The 20,706-nt window shown below is 44.7% G+C and overlaps 2 protein-coding genes across 4 annotated transcripts; both read left to right on the forward strand.

The window, feature by feature from the left end:
* The first annotated feature begins 714 nt into the window (after positions 1-714).
* ACP5 (acid phosphatase 5, tartrate resistant) lies at positions 715-8,858 on the forward strand. Of its 2 annotated transcripts, none has more exons than XM_033923163.1 (5): positions 715-900; positions 4,588-4,860; positions 5,283-5,410; positions 5,945-6,290; positions 7,354-8,858. In XM_033923163.1, exons 2-5 carry the CDS (start codon positions 4,588-4,590, stop codon positions 7,606-7,608), a joined length of 1,002 nt encoding a protein of 333 aa, XP_033779054.1. In that variant the 5' UTR covers positions 715-900; the 3' UTR covers positions 7,609-8,858. The 2 variants fall into 2 exon arrangements, with proteins under 2 accessions (XP_033779054.1, XP_033779055.1); XM_033923164.1 differs by lacking the exon at positions 715-900 and adding an exon at positions 1,554-1,618.
* A 3,963-nt stretch (positions 8,859-12,821) lies between these two features.
* ELOF1 (elongation factor 1 homolog) lies at positions 12,822-20,325 on the forward strand. 2 transcript variants are annotated; one of them, XM_033923658.1, is made up of 4 exons: positions 12,822-13,092; positions 17,311-17,442; positions 17,639-17,709; positions 18,346-20,325. In XM_033923658.1, exons 2-4 carry the CDS (start codon positions 17,327-17,329, stop codon positions 18,408-18,410), a joined length of 252 nt encoding a protein of 83 aa, XP_033779549.1. In that variant the 5' UTR covers positions 12,822-13,092; positions 17,311-17,326; the 3' UTR covers positions 18,411-20,325. The 2 variants fall into 2 exon arrangements, with proteins under 2 accessions (XP_033779549.1, XP_033779550.1); XM_033923659.1 differs by having other exon boundaries at positions 12,822-13,086.
* The last annotated feature ends 381 nt before the right edge of the window (positions 20,326-20,706 follow it).

The following is a 20,706-nucleotide window of genomic DNA, read 5'->3' on the forward strand; positions in this document are numbered from 1 at the left end:
GGGGTGCATTATTATTATTTGAATACCACTTGAAATCTAAGTGATTTATATGCAGGTACTCAAGCTTTTTTCCCTCACAATCTATCTGGGGCAATGGGGGATCAAGTGACTTGCCCAGGGTCACAAGGAGCACTATGGTATTTGAACCCACACCCTCAGGGGACTGAGGCTTTAGTTCTAACCACTGGGTTAAATCCTCTCTTGTCTGTTCTTGTCCTTATTAAACAGTAAAAGCTTCTAGGAGCTGAATCTATGTTTTTATTATTGGGAGGGGGGGGGGGCAGTTTCTGCCCTTATGCAGCAGGAATTCAGGAGGATGCTCAGTCCATGACTTTTATTTTACAGCATGAGTTCCCATGAATTGGTCTGCAGGCGTTGCAGTCAAGTTTCCATCGATTTTGTGCCTATTTCAACGCATATGGTTCAAGATATTAGAAACTCTGAAAGTGTTCCAGGTAACTTTAGATGCGTTTCGGCAGGGCTTCCAAATCCCTTTGTCTCTCTGACTGGAAAGCCTGACTTTCATCTCTGAGGCAGGTGGACACCAGTTAATATTTCCACAAGGCTTGTCCTGGCAGGGTCTCTGAGTTTAAACTCCTCAGGCCTTCAGGTTTAATCTGATAAGAGCAGTTTGAGGAAGTCAAGGCAGTGTGTGGTCATGGGCTACGTCCCTCCCCTGGCAGGCTGTCCCTCCCCGTGGCAGCTACACTCCACTAAGCCACACGTGGGGCAAGATCCAGGGCTTAAAAGAGGTGGCATGTGAGGCTTTTGGGAATATTCACACAGGGACCTGATACTAACAGGTGCCAGGCTCACTTGTTCAGCACCAGAAAAAGCAGCTGTGGATTCACCTTGAAACAGAACCTCCCTGCGTCTGAGCAAGACACAGGAATCCTAAGGGTGAGCAGAGGAAATCTATCCCCGGAGTTTCTCGCTTCTGCTTGTGTTATGTACACTTCTATTCTTATCCTCCTCTTTACCTCATCTCACTGCTTCCTTCCACCTCTTTCTCCCCTCTGTTGTCTCTCCTCTCCTTCTCTGTCCCTCTAGTTTCTTCCCCCTTTCTCCCTGACTCTTAATTTCTGGTCTCTTTCTGCTTTTCCCTGCCTCTTCCCCTGTCTCCCTCCTCTCCCCTCTCTCTTTCTGCTCTATCTCCCCTTTTCCCCGTCTCTTCCTCCCTCTGTTTCTCTCTCCCCCCCTTTACTTTTTGGTCTTCTTCCTCCTTTCCCAGTCCCTCCCTCCCCTCTCTTTCTGCTCTACCTCCCCCCCGTCTGCTTCTATATTGCCTCTCCCCATTTCCCTGATCTTCTGTCTGGTCTCTCCCCCCTGTCTCAACAGTTTCACTGTCTCTCTTGCGCCTTCTGCCTTGATAGCTTGTCAGTTGCTTGTTTTGCTGCCTTTACTGCTGGGAGGTGTGTTGTTATATGTGACCTCTTGGTCTGTGCTCATGTGATGGATTCTGCTGTCCCTAGCTTTGGAGCTTCCGGGTAGGGCTGTACAATCCTTGGCTGCCATTACTGCTAAGCTTTTAATCCAGGAACTTGCTGGGATAACTCTGTCAAAAGGAAAGGGAGGGAAGCAGTGAGCTATATAAGAGCTGGAAAACTAAAGGGGACAGGTGAGTTGAAAGGAGAAAATGGAATCTGTGAAGAGAGGGCTGGGATACAGCAGAAATCTTAAATCAGTTCTTCTGCTGCAGATGTGTAGAAAGTGAAAGGATCAGGAAAAAGGCGGAAATCTTTTGCTGGGGATATGCAGAAGGGACAGGTGGTAAGTAGAAGGCAAGAAGTACACAAGGAGTGAACTCTGGAATGCGAATGGGATAACAGTTTAAGAAGGTGTTGACTGCATCCTTTGTGGCACTCTCCAAGTTGGCCTTGAAGGCCATGGAGATTCCCAGGCATTGAAGAACAGTGGAGATAGACCTACTTGTACCCAACTTCATGAAAAAGCAAAACTAAGAAAGAAAACATCTGGAAACAAGATTTAGAACACCAGAGATCCACCGAGGGAAGATCCACCCCAAACATCTCGAAACATCGAGATTTGAGGACACCAGAGATCCACCTGGAAATATGGAGATTTGAGGACACTAGAGATCCACCTCAGCCAGCTGGAGTCATGGAGATTACAGGACACCAATCCACAAAGAGAAGATCTACCCCAAATACCTGGAAACAAGAAGATTACATGACACCAGAGATCCACCAAGGGAAGATCTACCCCAAACACTTGAAAACAGTTAGTTATTTTGTTTGATATACCGCCATATTTAATCTAATCTAATCTAAACTTTAGGTTTGTATACCGCATCATCTCTACATTCGTAAAGCTTGACACGGTTAACAAGAGTTAGGGTAGAAAGGAACTCCAGTGGAGGGAAGAGGCAAAATGAAGAGAAAATTTAGAGGACTAGAATAACCAGAGAGGGAGGAGGAGTTACATTTTTGAGAATAACCAGGTTTTCAAATGTTTACGGAAGAGTTGGAGGGAGCTCAGATTCCTAAGAGGAGAGGTAAGGTTGTTCCAGAGCTGAGTGATTCTGAAAGGGAGGGAAGAACCTAGTTTTCCTACAAGTGAAGCGCCTTTTAGAGAGGGAAAGGAAAGTTTCAGTTTTTGGGTGGATCTGGCAGAATTGGAGTTAGAGGAGTTCCAAGAAAGAGGAATGAAGGGAGGGAAAATACCGTGTAGGATCTTGAAAGTGAGGCAGGCACATTTGAAGTGGACTCTGGAGATAATCGGAAGCCAGTGGAGCTTGGATAAAAGCGGTGAGACGTGGTCGAATTTGCTTTTTGCGAAGATAAGCTTAGCAGCGGTATTCTGAATCCGCAGGAGTCTTTGAAGGTTTTTCTTTGTTAGGCTAAGGTAGATAGAGTTGCAGTAGTCCAGTCTGGAAAGGATGGTGGATTGGACAAGGACGGCAAAGTGTTTTTGATGGAAACAGGATCTCACTTTTCTCAGCATGTGAAGGCTGAAGAAACATTTTTTTACTAGGGAGTTGAGGTGGTCGTTGAAGGAAAGTGTAGAGTCAATGATGACTCCCAGAACTTTACTAGAATATTCAAGATGCAGAGTGGGGCCAGAGGACAGTGGGATGGAGGTGGGCAGTTGGTCCAATTTTGGGCCGAGCCAGAGAAGTTTTGTTTTAGATTCGTTCAGTTTCATCTGCACAGTGTGGGCCCAGGATTGAAGGTTCGATATACATGAGGATATGTTCACCGAGAGGTTGGTGAGGTTCCGGTCGGTCTCGAGGAGGACAAAGATGTCGTCTGCGTAAGTGTAGAGTGTTTCAAGGGGGGAGAGATGGAGGAGTTTAAGGGAGAACATATAAATGTTGAAGAGGATAGGAGAGAGAGGTGAGCCTTGCGGGACTCCACAGATCGGGTTCCAGGGGGAGGAAGAAGTGCCCTTCATGTTGACTATGTAGGAGCGGAAGCGTAAGAACTTCGAGAACCAGTCAAGTGTGCCTATAGTGATGGAGAACCAGAGAGGAAGGGAACTGGGGAGATGGAGTTGTCTGATTAGTTCTTAGCGCCTCCATTTTTTTCTTTGTTGTTTTGACTGATGTCAGAGAGATTTCCTTAGATGCCAAAGACAGAATTCCTCTTTCCCTTTGCTGAATACTACATGATGCATTTAATGTTTTGTCAGATCTTCTGTTCAAGTTCTGACTGCAAAGGTGAGGGGGGTCAGTTAGAAGTCCAGTCCTGGGTGATCCAGGGAGAAGACAAGTTGTTCCTGGCACACAAGGAGAGTGAGAGATGTGTATCATAGCCACAAACAGATAAATCTTTAGGTGACTGATAATTAACCACAATCAGAGTTATCCAGTGTCAGTTTTCACTGCATTACTACCTCTGCAAGTCTTGTGATTTCTTAGGATGGAAAGTTTCTGAAAGAGAGAGAGAGCCTGCTGCCCTGTCTAAATTCTCCGCTCCAAGGTCTGAGACATCACAGCTTTCCTTTATAATCTTTCTCCCCTCCTGATTTCTCCTGTGACATACTCATAGCAGTTTTCCTTTCTAACCAATCCCTTTGCATTTATTTATTCAATATTCTATACCATTCTCCTAAGGGAGCTCAGAATGGTTTACATGAATTTATTCAAGTATTCAAGCATTTTTCCAGTGATGTCACATTCCAGGGTCTGTGACATCATAGTTCCCCTTTATAATCAATCCCCTAATGCCTGACTCCTCTAGTGATGATACATTCCAGGGTCTGTGACATCACAGTTCCCCTTTATAATCCATCCCCTAATGCCTGACTCCTCCAATGATGTCACATTCCAGGGTCTGTGACATCACAGTTCCCCTTTATAATCCATCCCCTAATGCCTGACTCCTCCAGTAATGTCACAGTTCCTCTTTATAATCAATCTCCTGCCTGGCTCCTCCAATAATACTCCTCCTGTGATGTCAGTTCATCGTTTTGTAGTTTCCTGCTAAGAAAAAGATAATGATGGCATAGCTATCAGTAACTTGTATGGGGGGGACATCATTGTTACTTTATTTCATATCCAAGTAGCGACAATCTAGCTCCGAAATATGCTAGCTGAAATTCCTAATCTTCTGGGTTTCTCCACAGATGGAGAAGTGTGCCTGTCTGCTGTCTGTCCTGCTGCTTGCTGTAACAAGCAGTCAGGCATTCCCTAAGTCAGACGACAAGCCATCTCTACGTTTTGTAGCACTTGGAGACTGGGGCGGGCTCCCTGTCTTCCCCTTTCACACACCCCGGGAACTTCTCACCGCCAGAGAGATCGGAAGGGTAGCAGAGGAGATGGGGATAGATTTTATCCTCTCGCTTGGAGATAACTTTTACTTTGATGGCGTGACTGAAGTCAACGATAAACGCTTTCAGGTAATCTTTTACCACTATTTATCACTGCAGTTTTGCTTGCTGGGGACAAGAGAAAGGTAACTTACAGAGGGGAGGCTGCAGGGAAGTAATGAAGTGCATTAGTGAATTTCTGTTTGTGTATGAAGGTCTCTACTGAATTAGCAGAGGGTCTTGCAGGAAAGGAGTGAGATGCATTGTCAGAGTTAGGGTTTTTTTTTTGTGTGTGCAAGTGTTGGAATACCAGAGGGTTCTACAGGGGAGGAGTGAGGTGCACTGTCAGAGCTGTGTGTAGGGATCTCGGTACAGAAGTAGCAGGGCAGGAGTGAGGTGCATCGTCAAAATTGTGTGTGTGTGTGTGTATGAGATTCTCAATACTGGAATAGCAGGAGGAGCTGCAGGGCAGTAGTAAAATGCATCACTTGGGCTCTGTATTTATTTTTCAGACTACTTTTGAATCTGTATTTGAGGATGATTCGCTTGAGGACATCCCTTGGTACGTGGTTGCTGGAAACCATGATCACCATGGCAATGTCTCTGCTCAGATCGCCTACAGCAAGGTCTCCAAACGCTGGTAAGATGATGCATGCTCCTGAGCGGTTCTGGGTGTAGTCAGCGCCACATAGCATAAAAGACGCTTTTAATAGTTGCAATATGATAGCCCATTGACAAGCTCGGTGCTTCACTGGTCTCTCTGCACTGGATAAAATCAGTAGGGCTAGGCCACAGCACAAGTTCAAACACTATTTTGGGGAGGATCAGGGACTAAAATGTCGCACTACTTTGTGATGTAAGTTCAAAAACCAGGACTAGACAAAAAAACCCTTCCTCTCAGAAATGGTAACCTGGCAGCCCCAGTTTTGATGGGTTTCATTACATCAAGAGCTGTCCCACCAAGCAAAATGTTACTGGAAATCGGCTTAGGGTCCCAGGTCTTAGCTAAAGTTTTTTAACTGTTTCTCTCCCTCATGAAGCTTCAGGAAATTAACATCTGGGACAGTGAAAGGTGCTACTGCTTGCCAGAAAGGTGGCCTAGCCTTGATGTCTAGCCACAAAGTGGACATCTGCACATCTCAGCTCCCCCTGACCTTGGTTCTTCTTCTTTTAGGCACTTTCCAAGTTACTACTATGACCTGAGGTTTAGGATCCCAAAGAGCAATGCTACACTAGCCATTATGATGATAGACACCGTGACGCTGTGCGGAAACTCGGACGACTTCCAGAGCCAACAGCCCGAAAAGCCCCTCAGTCAGGAGGAGGCCACCCTGCAGATGTCCTGGCTGAAAAAGAAGCTGGCGGCATCCCAAGATGACTACCTCCTTGTGGCCGGCCACTATCCTGTCTGGTCCGTGGCTGAGCATGGCCCCACCCGGTGCTTAGTGAAACACCTTCTGCCACTTCTGAAGAAATACAAAGCCACAGCCTACTTGTGTGGCCACGACCACAACCTGCAGGTAGGATGAGGGGCATCATGCTGAAACTTCACAGTTAAACTTGAAGCAAACATCCAGCTCAACTTTTCAGATCCACAGGCACAGAGGAGCCATGAGAAATCCTGATGTGCCCCACTCCACTCTCTCTTCCCTTCAGGAATTCACATTAACTCCCTGTGCCTCAGTTCTAAACCCCAGCTCTGTCACTGATTTTGTGTGTGTAACCTCAAAGTGAGTCACTTTATCTCCCTGTGCTAAACCCTGACTCTCTGTGTATGACCTTGGGGTGAGTCACTTATTTCCCTGTACCTCAGCTCTAATCCCCGGTTCTGTTGCTGATTCTTTCTGTGATTTCAGGATCATTCACTTTATCCCTGTGCCTCAGTTCTAATCTCTGGCTCTGTCACTGATTCTTTGTATGTGACCTCAGGTGAATCTTATTTCCCTGCGCCTAATTTCTAATCTCCAGCTGTGCCAGTGATTCTCTGGTCCTGGCTGTGATCTTTTGCTTACTGCATTTTAGGTTAACAGATGCCCAATTCTGATTTGGGGTGTGAGGGTGAGTGGATGTGAGGATTGTTTCTATAAGGAAATACTTTTTTACAGAAAGGGTGGTAGATGTGTGGAATAGTCTCCCGGTAGAGGTGGTGGAGACAAAGACCATGTCTGAGTTCCAAGAAAGTGTGGGACAGGCACATGGGATCCTTTAGGGAGAGGAGATAGTGGATGCTGTGGAGGGGCTGACTGGATGGACCATTTGGCCCTTATCTGACATTATGTCCATAATGTCCATCTGACATTATAACCATAATGCTCTATGATCTCACAATGCAAGTGTTAAGAGCCTTAGCTTATAGAGAGAGGCGATGATAGTGGATGCTGCGGATGAACAGACTGGGTGGGCTATTTGGTCTTTATCTGTCATCATGTTTCTATGTTCTTCCTCAGATGAGATCATGCTTTTCCCCCGTGAATGATTCTGTGGCCCTTTCTATGATCAGAATGGACTTCCTGGTGCTTCTTTGTCAAATATAAGATCCTCATCCCCCTGCATGACTTCATTTTCTGTGTTGCTCTGTTTCAGTACCTGCAAGACGAATTGGGCATTGGATATGTTCTGAGTGGGGCTGGGAACTTCATGGAGCACTCACTGAAACACCAGAAGAAGGTTCCTGCTGGCTACCTGCGTTTCTACTATGCCGAGCCTGTCTCCATGGGGGGATTCGCCTACCTGGAGGCCACTCCCAAGGAACTCTCCGTCACCTACATTCAGGCTGATGGGAAGAGCCTTTACCAGACCTCCCTGCCCAAGCGATCCCGTGGAAGGCTATCGGGATAAACCTTCCACCTGCTTCGCTTGAGGAAAGCTGAAGCCATACCTCCGAACACCTTCAAGTCTTCCTTAGACCTGTTTTTTGGACTGAACAAATCTTTCATTGATTGCACTTTTCTCCTCAGTTTTTAAACTTCCTCTTTGTCTTGCTGCTAATATTAACACACCATTGACTGAGCAGGAGACTGAGATTTGCAGACATGCTTGAATCTATAGCTAGTTTAATTTCCTCTGTATTTCTCTAGCGGGGCAACTTTGGGGGAGAGAGCTTTCCATGCAGCATTTTCTTCCTGTAGTCCCCATTTACAGAGGGCATAGAGGCGATCTTTGCTATCTTCCTTGGATCCCTGTAGACTCTTTAGGGGAGGGGGAAATGGTGCTGAGAGGACAAGAGGGGTCTGTTGGAAGGGAGACTCCTAGCAGTTCTCTTTTGAACCCCCATGTTGACTTCTGGATGGGAGAGGAGTGGAAGGACTGTGATGGAGATGTACACACTGGGCCTGCGTCAATGGTATGCAAACAGTGCAACTGCCCTGGAACCCATACCAAAGAAGGCCCCAATTCTGCCGGAGATACAGCACTACTATTTATCATATTTCTAGTTTTGAAAGGTGTACGCAGCGCTGTACATTTAACAAACAATAGACAGTTTCTGCTCAGAAGAGTTTATAGTCTAATTTGGAAAGACAGACAGGACATATAGGGTTGGGGAGTTTCTTGCAGAGGGAATGATAGGATGGACATAGGTATCTTGTGGTGAATGGGAGTTAGCTGTTGAAAGCAGCCTTGAAAAAATGGGTTTTTAGCTTGGATTTGAATTCCTAAATTTCTGCCCTGCATTCCAGTATATTTAACACTGGTCCTGTGTGCACAGTCGAGAAGGGGAAGAGGGGGAACCGACTTAGAAAAAGAGGCTATACTGAATGGCAGATACCCCCCCCCCCTTTAATATATGACCACCTTAGCCTGATTTTATGCTGTCATATAAAATAGAGAAAGATGAGAGCCTTGCGTTCCCTCTCACCAGTGCATTTTCCTCTTGGTTTTAATGTGTTGTTTGTGTGGGTTGGGGGAGTGTCTCTGTTATAGTCTTCAGGGAAAACGCTATTTCTTGCTGCTTTTACTGAAAAGTGACCTTGCACTGATCGTATCTTGGGGTTTTGTTTTTTTTTAAATTTCCCTTCCCATTCAGGGAGGGAAGGGGAACAAAAGCGTTCTAAACTGTAGTTAATTAAATTATAAATTTTTGCAGTGTCTGAGAGTTGCCTTTGCTCCTTGTTCAGTGCCTTGATCAGACTGTACCTAGGCTGTAGCGGAGAGGACAGACCAGAGAAGCCTTCTGTTTTGGGTCCTTATACTTTCAGGTTGGATGGATGTGTTTGGTCTTAGCATTCCCAGACAAAAAGCAAGCCCAAGCTGGGAATCAGACCCATCTTCCTCCAAAATTCAAGTGATTCTCCCATTCAAGCTATGGAGGGACAATGACCATATGGGACAGATAACCATAAATGTCATGGGGTACCCAGGTGATGGAGCATGAGCACAGGATGAGACTAACCCCACTCTGCCATGCAGCGAGCACTGTCCTGCCACCAGCAACCTGTGTGACTATGCTTTGGTGCATTCACAGCTCACACCAGCTGACTTCCATCTTGAGTGTGTCCAAACTTCCCGGGAGACCTGCATCACCAGAGGAGGCTTTATTTTAAAGGTTTAATCTGTCCTAATGGTACAAAAGGCCCAGTCTTTCATTTTGGAGAGGAGGCACTTACAGGATGACACCTGGGAGCTAACCCAAACAAGGTTTCCCTGCTTCCATCAGGGGCTTTTTAAATGTGGAGTCCTGGGCTCTCCTGTGACTCAGGTCAAAAACTAGTTACCGAATATACTCGAATATAGGTCAATCTGAGTATAAGACGAGGTACCCTTTTTCCCCAAACACGGAAGAAAAAAGTTTGACTTGAATATGACAGGGGGTGTGTTAATATTCATGTGCCCTGCCCTCCCTCCCCAGCCAGGCTCTGCACCCAGCTCCCCCCCCAAGCTCTCCACCCTGTCCCCCCTCCCTCCTTGCCAGGCTTTACACCTAGCCCCCCTTCCTCTCTGGCTTGCCACCCTGTCCCCCTCCCTCCTTCCCAGGCTCTGCACCCAGCCCCCTCCCTGCCCCCCTCTCTCCCGATGTCCTGTAGGTCTCCACTAGGCCTGCCGTATGACCTGGTGGGCCAGAACAGAAGGGATCCCTCTGCCAATTTTTTTTTACCTCCCTCCTGCCTACCTTTTTGAATCCCTGGAGGACCAGCATTATACCGGGCAGGAGCGAGCTTTCCGCACTCCTGCCCCACGCTGAGCCTCTCCCTGAATGGCTGCCTTTAGTTCTTGCGGCCCAGCGGTGTGCCAGACATGAGCTAGCTTTCCTCGCTCCTTCCTAGCGCTGAGCCACCCGCTGTATGGCTCCTGAGCCTATCACCTCTTAACTTCATTCTATGCCCTTTATTCCAGAGCCTGCTTTCAAATGAAAGAGACTCGCCCCATGCACTTTTATGTATGGTTACCAGATGTCCGGATTTACCCAGACATGTCCTGTTTTTAGAGGAGTGTCTGGGCTTCCGGGTTGGTTTTGGAAAAGCTGTTAAGATCAGGGCTGAGTCTGCAGTTCATCTGCATATTCATGGATGCAACACAATGACATCACGAAAGAGTCCAGAGAAGAGCGACTAAGATGGTTAAGAGGCTGGAGGAGCTGCTGTACAGCGAAAGATTAGAGAAACTGGGCCTCTTCTCTTTCGAACAGAGGAGATTGAGAGGGGACATGATCGAAACATTCAAGGTACTGAAGGGGATAGACTTAGTAGATAAGGACAGGTTGTTCACCCTCTCCAAGGTAGGGAGAACAAGAGGGCACTCTCTAAAGTTGAAAGGGGATAGATTCCATACAAACGTAAGGAAGTTCTTCTTCACCCAGAGAGTGATAGAGAGTTGGAACGCTCTTCCAGAGGCTGTTATAGGGGAAAACACCCTCCAAGGATTTAAGACAAAGTTAGACAAGTTTCTGCTAAACAAGAACGTGCGCTGGTAGGGCTAGTCTCAGTTAGGGTGCTGATCTTAGACCAGAGGGCCGCCATGTGAGCGGACTGCTGGGCATGATGGACCACTGGTCTGACTCAGCAATGGCAATTCTTATGCAAGCATGCATGTGCAGATGCACTCCAGACTTGACCCAAAGAAATGAGGACTGGGGTTGGAACAGGGTAGGGCAACTCGTCCCCTTTTTACAGATGCAAAATCTGGTAACCCTAAATTTATGCCACGTAGGTATTTAAAGGTCCAAAGTATATATATATTGAATTTTTTAAGTCTGTCCCCATACGCTTTATGACAAAGACCACTAGCCAATTTTATAGCAGACCTCTGGACACTCTGTCCTATTTATATTTTTTTGAAGGTGGGGGTCTCTAGAACGGCACACAGTATTCCAAATGGGGCCTCACCAGTGACTTATACCTCTATTGCCTCCCTTTTCCTACTGACCATTCCTATCCCTAGAGGGAGTGTGGTACAGTGGTCAAAACAACAGCCTCAGCATCCTGAGGTTGCAGGTTCAAACCCATGCAGCTCTTTATAACCTTGGGCAAGTCATTCAAATTTCAAACCCCCCTCCATTGCCCTAGGTACATTAGACAGAGAATGCTTGAGTACCTGAATAAATTCATGTAAACCATTCTGAGCTCCCCTGCGAGAACAGTATAGAAAATTGAATACATAAAATGTACCCAAGCATCTTTCTTAGAAGACATCTATCCAGCACCAGCCTTGTTCCCCAACTACATGAGTTGCCATCAAGGCTGTACTCCAGCCCTTTTAAGATCCATCTACTCATAAGAGCATAGACCATAGTCTGGCTTTACTTTCCAATAACTGGAATTACCATCTAAGCACCACTAATCAGAAAAATGGCCATTCAGTTGAGGACGGGCTGGGGAGGGCTTCGGTGGCTGGGATGGTTAAGATGGGCTGAAGTGAGCTTTGATGGAGACTCCAGTAGATGGAACCTAAGCACACTACCGGGCAGAGCTCTGGTTTCTGGGCCAAAAATAGCTAAGAAAAAAGACCATTTAAATGATTCATTTATAGAGCGTGTATGGGTTGGACAGACTGGATGGACCATTCGGGTCTTTATCTGCCATCATTTACTATGTTTACTTAACCCCCCCCTCCCCTTTTAGTTTCAAGTTTATTATAAAATTTGATTAATCGCCTATTCCAAATTCTAAGTGATGTACAAATCGATAAAAATTACAGAGTTAGGGGAACAAACACAACTAACAAAGGGACTAAATCTAAACAAACTTAATAAAACACAAGGAAAGAAATACAATCTGATTAATATGAGGAAAAACAATTAAGGTTAAAACCAATAGGAAAGGGAAGGAAAAAACTGTGAAAAAGTATAAAGATAAAAAAGAGTCATAAGCAATTCATTTAGTTATTGGATGCATCTTTGAAAAGAAAACTCTTAAGTTTGCTCTTAAATTTTTCCAAATTCTTTTCCTCTCTTAAATAAATTGGAAGTGAATTCCATGATGGAAAAGATAGATTGCCGCCGTGTGTTAATAATTTTGAGAGGGTTTTTAGCGCCAGCTGTGCGCTGCTCTGACAGCCATATTGGAGTGTCAGAGCGCGCCAGCCATCACTAAAAAAAAACCTCTTGTGTAGTTTTGTAAAAAAAAAAAAAGGGGGGGGGTAAGTTCATTTTGCTCTTTCCATATAGGATTCCTTTATGTTTATCTCACGCATTAGAATTGTTACTGTTTTTAACTTCACCATTACCCCCCCACCTGGTCTTCTCACAAGGGCCATTTTTATTTCACCCTCTCCACTTGTGAAGAATAGGGGTAACTTTGTTCAGTTACCTCCCCCCCCCCCCCCAACACACAGATGAAAGCAACTGACATTTCTTTCTTTTGTCTCTGTGGTATTTTTCTTGTTTGTAGTGTATTATGTACAAAGGCCCCCCCAAAATACGCGGAGAAGCTGCCACAGTAATACTTCAGCCTCTATACAAATCCCGGCCCCATATGCCTAGGCTATAAATAGTCCCCCTTTCGCTGATTGACATCCCTTGCAACCAACTGCAAGAGGAGAGGAACCCTAGGCTGCTCCAATCAGCGCTGAGCAATCCAGTCTTCCCTCCTAGTTTTGCTTTTCGGTCTTTTTTGTTTGTTGTTTAACCGTCACCGTCCGCGCGCACGACAGTGGGGAGGCGGGGTGAGGAGCTGAGCACGCTCTCCTCCAGCCAATAGCCCCGCGCGTTCCTCTCCGCGTCGGCGAATCGGCGCCCCGCTTCCGGCGCGTGCCGAGGCGGGAAAGGGGGGTCGGCGGTGGCGGCCGCCATTGGAGACTCCGGCGGAGCGGCGTCCGTGCCGGCGTGTGGTTTGTTTGCGTGTGGGAAGAAGAGAGCGGGCTTCGTTCTGGGCGAGCGTTAAGGAAACGGTAATGCTTCACCGGTGAAACTGTGTCGCCTTTCCCTCCCTCTGTTTGCCGCCTGTATCGACATTTTATATTGGGGGGTTTTTACGTCAGGGGCGCTAAGCGCGGGCCCTTGTGACGTCAGGTCGTGACCTCTGCCGTCACGTGACGTCCTCACGCTCAGCCTCCCTCTCATCCTGTGAAAGGCTCAGCCGTTCTCTTCTTTAAAAAAAATGTTATTTATTACCTGCTTAGAGCCTCTTTAACTTTTATTTAGAGATTTGGTACACGATTACAGCATCAGAATGAAAATAATCTGGGACAACACTGACCTTAGGGGCGTGCTCATGTTGCATGTGTTTAAGAGGCAGTTTGCAAAAGAGTCCTTTTTAGTGTTGGGTTTTGCTTCCGCTGCTTTCAGTTTAAGTAAAACCCGGATCGGCTCAATCTGTCTTCCATGACCTAGAGTAGAGCATATAACATAGAATGTGAATCAGAAATATTTAAAGTGTATCATAAATCATTTATAAATGATTTATGATACACTTTAAATATTTCTGATTCACATTCTATGTTATATTATTTATTAGGTGAATTGATTTACAATAGATTTTCTCCTATTTATTTAATCCTAGAGTAGAGTATGACACAGGGAAAAATTTGTGCCCGTCCCATCCCTGCAAGCTATAAGAGTTCGAGGTTTGTGCAGATGAAGGCAGAGGTGCAGACATGGAGATAGATCCCGCAGGGACAAATTTGTCCCCGTGTCATTTTCTGCTCCAGGTTATGGAGGATAGGCTGAGCCAATCCAGGTTTTACTTCCATTGAAAGCAGACTGGCTCAGTTTGTCTCCTGTAGCCTAGAGTCATATGGTAAACCTTACTTTTTTTTAACTAAGCTGCGTTAAGTATACGCCTAATGCATAGTAACATAACATAGTAGATGACGGCAGATAAAGACCCAAATGGTCCATCCAGTCTGCCCAACCTGATTCAATTTAAATTTTTTCTTCTTAGCTATTTCTGGGCAAGAATCCAAAGCTCTACCCGGTACTGTGCTTGGGTTCCAACTGCCGAAATCGTTAAAACCTACTCCAGCCCATCTACACCCTCCCAGCCATTGAAGCCCTCCCCAGCTCATCCTCCACCAAACGGCCATATACAGACACAGACTGTGCAAATCTGTCCAGTACTGGCCTTAGTTCAATATTTATTATTATTTTCTGATTCTAGATCCTCTGTGTTCATCCCACGCTTCTTTGAACTCAGTTACCATTTTCCTCTCCACCACCTCTCGGGAGCACATCCAGGCATCCACCACCCTCTCCGTAAAGTAGAATTTCCTAACATTGCTCTTGAATCTACCACCCCTCAACCTCAAATTATGTCCTCTGGTTTTACTTTTTTTCCTTTCTCTGGAAAATATTTTGTTCTACGTTAATACTCTTCAAGTATTTGAACGTCTGAATCATATCTCCCCTGTCTTTCCTTTCCTCTAAGGTATACATATTCAGGGCTTCCAGTCTTTCCTCATAAATCTTTTGACGCAAGCTCCTATCATTTTCGTCACCTTCCTCTGGACCGCTTCAAGTTTTCTTACGTCCTTCGCCAGATACGGTCTCCAAAACTGAACACAATACTCCAAGTGGGGCTTTACTAATGACCTGTAAAGGGGCATCAACACCTTCTACTGGCTACGCCTCTCTTTATACAGCCCAGCATACTTCTGGCAGCAGCCACCGCCTTGTCATACTGGTCATACTGTTTTTTCACCTTTAGATCTTCGGACACTCACCCCAAGGTCCCTCTCCCCATCCGTGCATATCAGCTTCTCACCTCCCAGCATATACAGTTCCTTCCGATTATTAATCCCCAAATGCATTTCTTTGCATTGAATTTTAGTTGCCAGGCATTAGACCATTCCTCTAACTTTTGCAGATCCTTTTTCATATTTTCCACTCCCTCTTCGGTGTCTACTCTGTTACAAATCTTGGTATCATCTGCAAAAAGGCACACTTTTCCTTCTAACCCTTCAGCAATGTCACTCACAAACATATTGAACAGGATCGGCCCCAGCATCGAATCCTGAGGGACTCCACTACTCACCTTTCCTTCCTTCGAGCGATTTCCATTAACTACCACCCTCTGGCATCTGTCCGACAGCCAGTTTCTAACCCAGTTCACCACTTTGGGTCCTAACTTCAGCCCTTCAAGTTTTTTCAAGAGCCTCCTATGAGGAACTGTATCAAAGGCTTTGCTGAAATCTAAGTAAATTACATCTAGCATATGTCCTCAATCCAGCTCTCACCCAATCAAAAAATTCAATTGGGTTCGTTTGGCACGATTTATTTTTTGTAAAGCCATGTTGCCTCGGATCCTGTAACCCATTAGATTCAAGGAAGTACACCATCCTTTCTTTCAGCAACACTTCCATTATTTTTCCAACAACTGAAGTGAGACTCACCAGCTTGTAGTTTCCCGCTTTATCCCTGTGACCACTTTTGTGAATAGGGACCACATCTGCTCTCTTCCAATTCCCTGGAACCACTCCTGTCTCCAGAGATTTGTTGAACAAGTCTTTAATAGGACCTGCCAGAACCTCTCTGAGCTCCCTCAGTATCCTGGGATGGATCCCGTCTGGTCCCATCGCTTTGTCCACCTTCAATTTTTCAAGTTGCTCATAAACACTCTTCTCCGTGAATGGCGCAGCTTAAAATGGCCTACTGTTGTACAGGCTTGGGCGTCCTGCAGTAAATTCCAATTTAGCGTGAACTAATCCACACTACAGAATTTTAAACTTTTTTGGAGGGGTGTATCAAGAGGGTTCCTGGACTAATTAGAGCAGCTGCATTTCTGTGCAAGCCATTACTGCATGCAAAATGCAGAGTAGTAAGTCTCCAATGGTAACTTTTTTTATGGCTGTGTACTAGTGGCAAAGAACACACAGAAGTAGGGGTGGATCAAGAACTTTCCTGCATACGAATGTACAATATAAAGCACTGACAGATAAAAGACCCAACACAAGGTCATGTTTCGGTGGATAACCATCTGCTTCAGGGGTCACCTATACTCTGTCAGATGTATTATTTTGGCAAAAGATGCCAAAGGGCAGAGTCTGCATCCAGTAGTACCCACAGTGTACTAAAGAGAAAGGCAAGAAAACCAAGCAGTCTCACAGCCAGTTTTGTTACCTAGGGGTTTTCTCTCCATTGCATTGTTTTTTGTATACTAGAGGTAACATTAGCTCATAGCCATTAATACAAAAAAATGGAAAATCAACTGTTTTATGGCTGCAGCAAAAATGGCCATAGTGTGTGGAAAAAAACCACTAAGACAACTTTTTCTGCAGCTTATTAAAAGGCCCCAAAGTCAACAGTAAGATAAGTGAAATCAAATTGCAGTGTCCAGAGAGGAGAATAATAAAGCAATTGTGTCTGAATTCAGGAAAGTGTGGGGAATATTTTTTTCTCAGACCAGTTCTCATTTTGTCTGCGCCCTCAAGACCACTCTTTCTGTTTGGATCTTTGGGTCATCTGCAAAGACCGATCTTTTATTCTAAGCAATATTGTGAAAGAGTTACAAAGAAAAGTTTATCTTTTGGGGGTTGCAACAGAGTGGATTCATGAATGTCAGACAATCTGAAGTTATCTACAAAAATTGGAAAATTGGTTGAATGCTCAACAAGAAATGCAAGGTTTTGTATTGGGGTGCAGAAGTTTAAAGGAACTGAATATGTTTGGAGGGAAGAGACAGAAGCTGATGTGTAGGGATGTAGAGAGACCTCAAGGTGATAATGAAACAGTATGATAAGGCAGTGGCCAAAGCTAGATGAATGCTGGGCTGCCTAGAGGGAGGTTTATCTGTTAGAAAGGCAGAGGTGATAATGCCATGGGTCCTTGATGAGGCCTCACTTGAAATTCTGTGGCATGCCTCAGATGGATATAAAGATGCTGGAGTTGGTCCAGAGGAAAGCAGTGAAAACAGTATGGGGTTTTATGAAGTGAGACCTAACTATGTGTACTTCAAAGACGAAAGTTCGTATCTTCCATTTGCCTTAAGTTTGTTGACATGTGAGAAGTACACCTTTCTAAAAGGCAGAATGAGAGGACATTGTGTGAAGTTGTAAGGAGACACACATTTGCATCACAAGATGGTGCCCTTAAGGAAGAGGTGGGAGAGCCAAAATAAGGTGACAGAATATAAAAAAGGCCTGAGATAAAAACTTATGTACCTTGTTTTTAAGGACTGAGCTCAACAAAATGGGTCGTAGAAAATCAAAACGCAAGCCCCCTCCGAAGAAGAAGATGACGGGAACTCTGGAGACCCAGTTCACATGTCCCTTCTGCAACCATGAAAAATCCTGTGATGTGAAAATGTGAGTATGGGAATGAGTGTCCTTCTGAAATGACTTTGGGCACTCTTTATGGGTCGGCCATTGGTTTTTGTGTATGTAGGCTGTTTGCTGTAGTTTGGGGTGCTAGGCACAGTTGCAGTTCAAAATTTTGGTGGTTCTTAAACCTTTTACTTCTTTATTTTACATTTTCATTATATGTTTTCCTTCTACTTTTTAGGGATCGGGCTCGAAATACAGGGGTGATTTCGTGTACTGTCTGTCTAGAAGAGTTCCAGACTCCTATAACCTGTATCCTTTTGAAATTTAAATGTCATGTATTAGAATCATACAGTTTGCAACAGGACAGAAGTAGTGTATGTGTGAAGGTCTTGATACTAGAAGAGCTGGGGGATGGCACTGCAGGGTAGGTACAAAGGCTACTGGCAAAGTTTCATTACTGGTATATCAGGGTACTGGGGAGAGAGTAGGAGGGAGGATCATTATTCTTTCCTTATTGTCCACCAGACCAATCCAGAACTGGACACCTGTTGTAGATGGTGTGTTTCATACTTCTTTTCAGCAGTCCCTAGACAGCTGAAGCTCTAGAATCCCTCATCCCACCCCTTCTTTGGGTGTAGGTTGATCTTTGGGGTAGTTACCATTTGCTTTGTTGCAGAAAATATCGAGGAACATTTGGCTGCACAGTGGCTTGTATAGGGCAGAGCTCACAGCTTTTAGAAGGGCAAAATCCATTTGTTCTAGACTAGTCTAGCAGACCTTGAAAGATTTAGCTGGTAAGGCCAATCGTTACCTTTTTTTCAGAGTTTCTTGAATGAAGGCGCTAGTTTAATATATGGCTTTTTACATCTTTCTTGAAGGTGAAATGTTGTATGCAGTTCCACTGCATGCATTTTCAGTCTTCTTCCTTGACCCTTGCCTTGGCAGACCTTTCAGAAGCTGTGGATGTGTACAGTGACTGGATAGATGCTTGTGAGGCTGCCAACCAATAGCCAAAGGCTTCCATCTTCTTTATATGAAATTCCAAAACATTTCTTAGTCTTTATTTTGTATTTTTTGTCAATGGTTATTACAATCTGGGAGCAACCCTGTGCTTTGGAGACGTGTCTTATTTTTCAGTTCTGCAGTTCGCTGCTAATTTGTCTTGCTGTAATTCAGTGTTTCAACGTGGCTCTTGTTTGCTGGAGGGGTTACATTTTTATTTTCTTTCAGGTCTGAGGTGTTTCTCCTGATGTATTGTTTTGTTTTTTTAACTATGGCAAGGAAGTGTGCTTTAGTGCATCAGAATCTGGCTTGCAATTGTAATACGAATCACTATGTTGTTAAGCTGCTTTGTGATCGATAGCTGGCTCAGAAATTTGCATCTCATGGAAAATCAGACAGTGGCAGTAACAAGATTTTAACTTCTCTTTCCAATTTGCATTTTTTTTTGTGCCACTGTCTGATTATGCATGAAATGAGCCTCTTTCAGTTATGAAGAGGAGGTACCAGGTAACTAACCTGGGATGTCAGCCAAAGAGCATCCTCTACGATGCTTAAACTGCATTAATGTATATTAATGTATAAGGCCTTCACTAAAAAGGAAAAGGCGAGCATGAGCCAGTAGTTTCTGTTTTGTAGGGAATAGCATGGACACCTTCAGTGACGGAGTTTTCTTCCGTTGAGTGCATTTACCTTGGTGATGGAGGAGGAGGAGGGATACTTGCGTGCTACAGCAGAGGCAACTTTCGTCTACCTACAGTGGTCAGAACGCAAAAGACATTGTGTAATTTGCTGAGTTAAAAGTAGGAACATATGTGCAAAGACAGTAAACCAGACAGGAACTAACCTGCTCGAAAACTTGCTTGAGACATTTTCAATGTATAACCCCTCCCAGAGTGGTTGATGTACTGTTTTCACCATTACTAGGTGTCTCTCCCTATCATTCAGTCTGCCCATTGGCTTTAATGGTAAAAGTACAAAGCATGAGCTGCAGCTGCTCAGCTTGTGATTCCTCAAATTCCATTTCGGTTGCTTTTTGTGTAAATAGTACTGTACAAGGGAAGGAGAATTCTGGGGTGAGGGATGTGGGATTGAAACTGTTTTTCAATGCAAGACATTTTCCTTTAATAAAATAGAGGAAAAAGTGAGTGTATCTTATTTGTGTGTGAAAATCAGTACAGTCCTGATAGTAGATGATTTCCTCATGTGAATGTGCAAAACCAGGAGTGGAGCTGCATAGCATTCAGATCCTACCCATCAAACACCAGGAAAACAACTTGCGATGCTCATGCTTTATTGTTGGGAGGTGGGGGTTCATTCTTCAATGTTAAACAGTTCCAGTATGAGCCAATTTCTTCTAACATTCCTAAGGTATACAAGTATTGTATCAGAAGAGCCTCTTCCAAATGTTTTCACCCTCTTTAGTCTGTCAGTAACTGTCTTAACACTTTACTGGTCCATCAGGTCTGCCTCTGTGGAAGTGGTTTTATACATCAGATTCACCAATATGAACACAAGGAATGTATTGAAGTTCTTGGGACCTCTCTACTATTCCATACTTGCAAGTATGCAATAAGTCTCCCTGGAACAGAGGGAGAAGAACTTCATGGAGCTGGACCTAGATTTTCTGGGGGAAAATGGATCGAATCTGTTTTCTGCCACCCTTCCCCACCTGGAGTTTTATAAAGGAATAACCTTTGCTCCATTCTATGGTCTTTTTTTCAAACCTCTGCATACTTGGTTCATGCAGAATGTTATAAAACAGGAGGCTGAATAATATCAGATACTAGGGATTGTGGGACTCTTGCATTCATATGGGTTATATCAAATAGTTCTCATGTTTTAACATGTCTACAGAAAAGTTCTATTCTATTTCTTTCCTTTTTGGTATGCTTAATATAGTGTGAGGCACAACTGGTGGCACAATCAGCATTTTCAAAAACAAATCCTCTAGTTTTGTAGCAGGTGCTTGTTTGAATCTGGTCCCTTCTGATTATCAGTGCTTCCTCGTTCTTTGGGTTTAGTTACTGCTGGGAAGTCAGCTCTTAGCCTAGAAGTTTAAAGCTGGGTCCAATTTCTGGACTGCTCAAAACCACTGAGCGTGAAGACTTAGAGCTTTTCTTCTCAGAATGGCACTGAAGTGGGAGAATAAGCAGAGCACTTCACCTGTTAACTGCAGAAGGTGCTCTGAGGTGAAAGTGTGGCCACCTCCCAGAAGCCTCTATGACTTGTAGAGCAACCATGATTTGCAGCTGGAAGCAAGGAGTTCATGATCAACCTTGCTGTTTATTGAAGGAAGGCTGTCTT

This window comes from Geotrypetes seraphini, chromosome 16 (genome assembly GCF_902459505.1).
Source record: "Geotrypetes seraphini chromosome 16, aGeoSer1.1, whole genome shotgun sequence".
Classification (NCBI taxonomy): domain Eukaryota; kingdom Metazoa; phylum Chordata; class Amphibia; order Gymnophiona; family Dermophiidae; genus Geotrypetes; species Geotrypetes seraphini.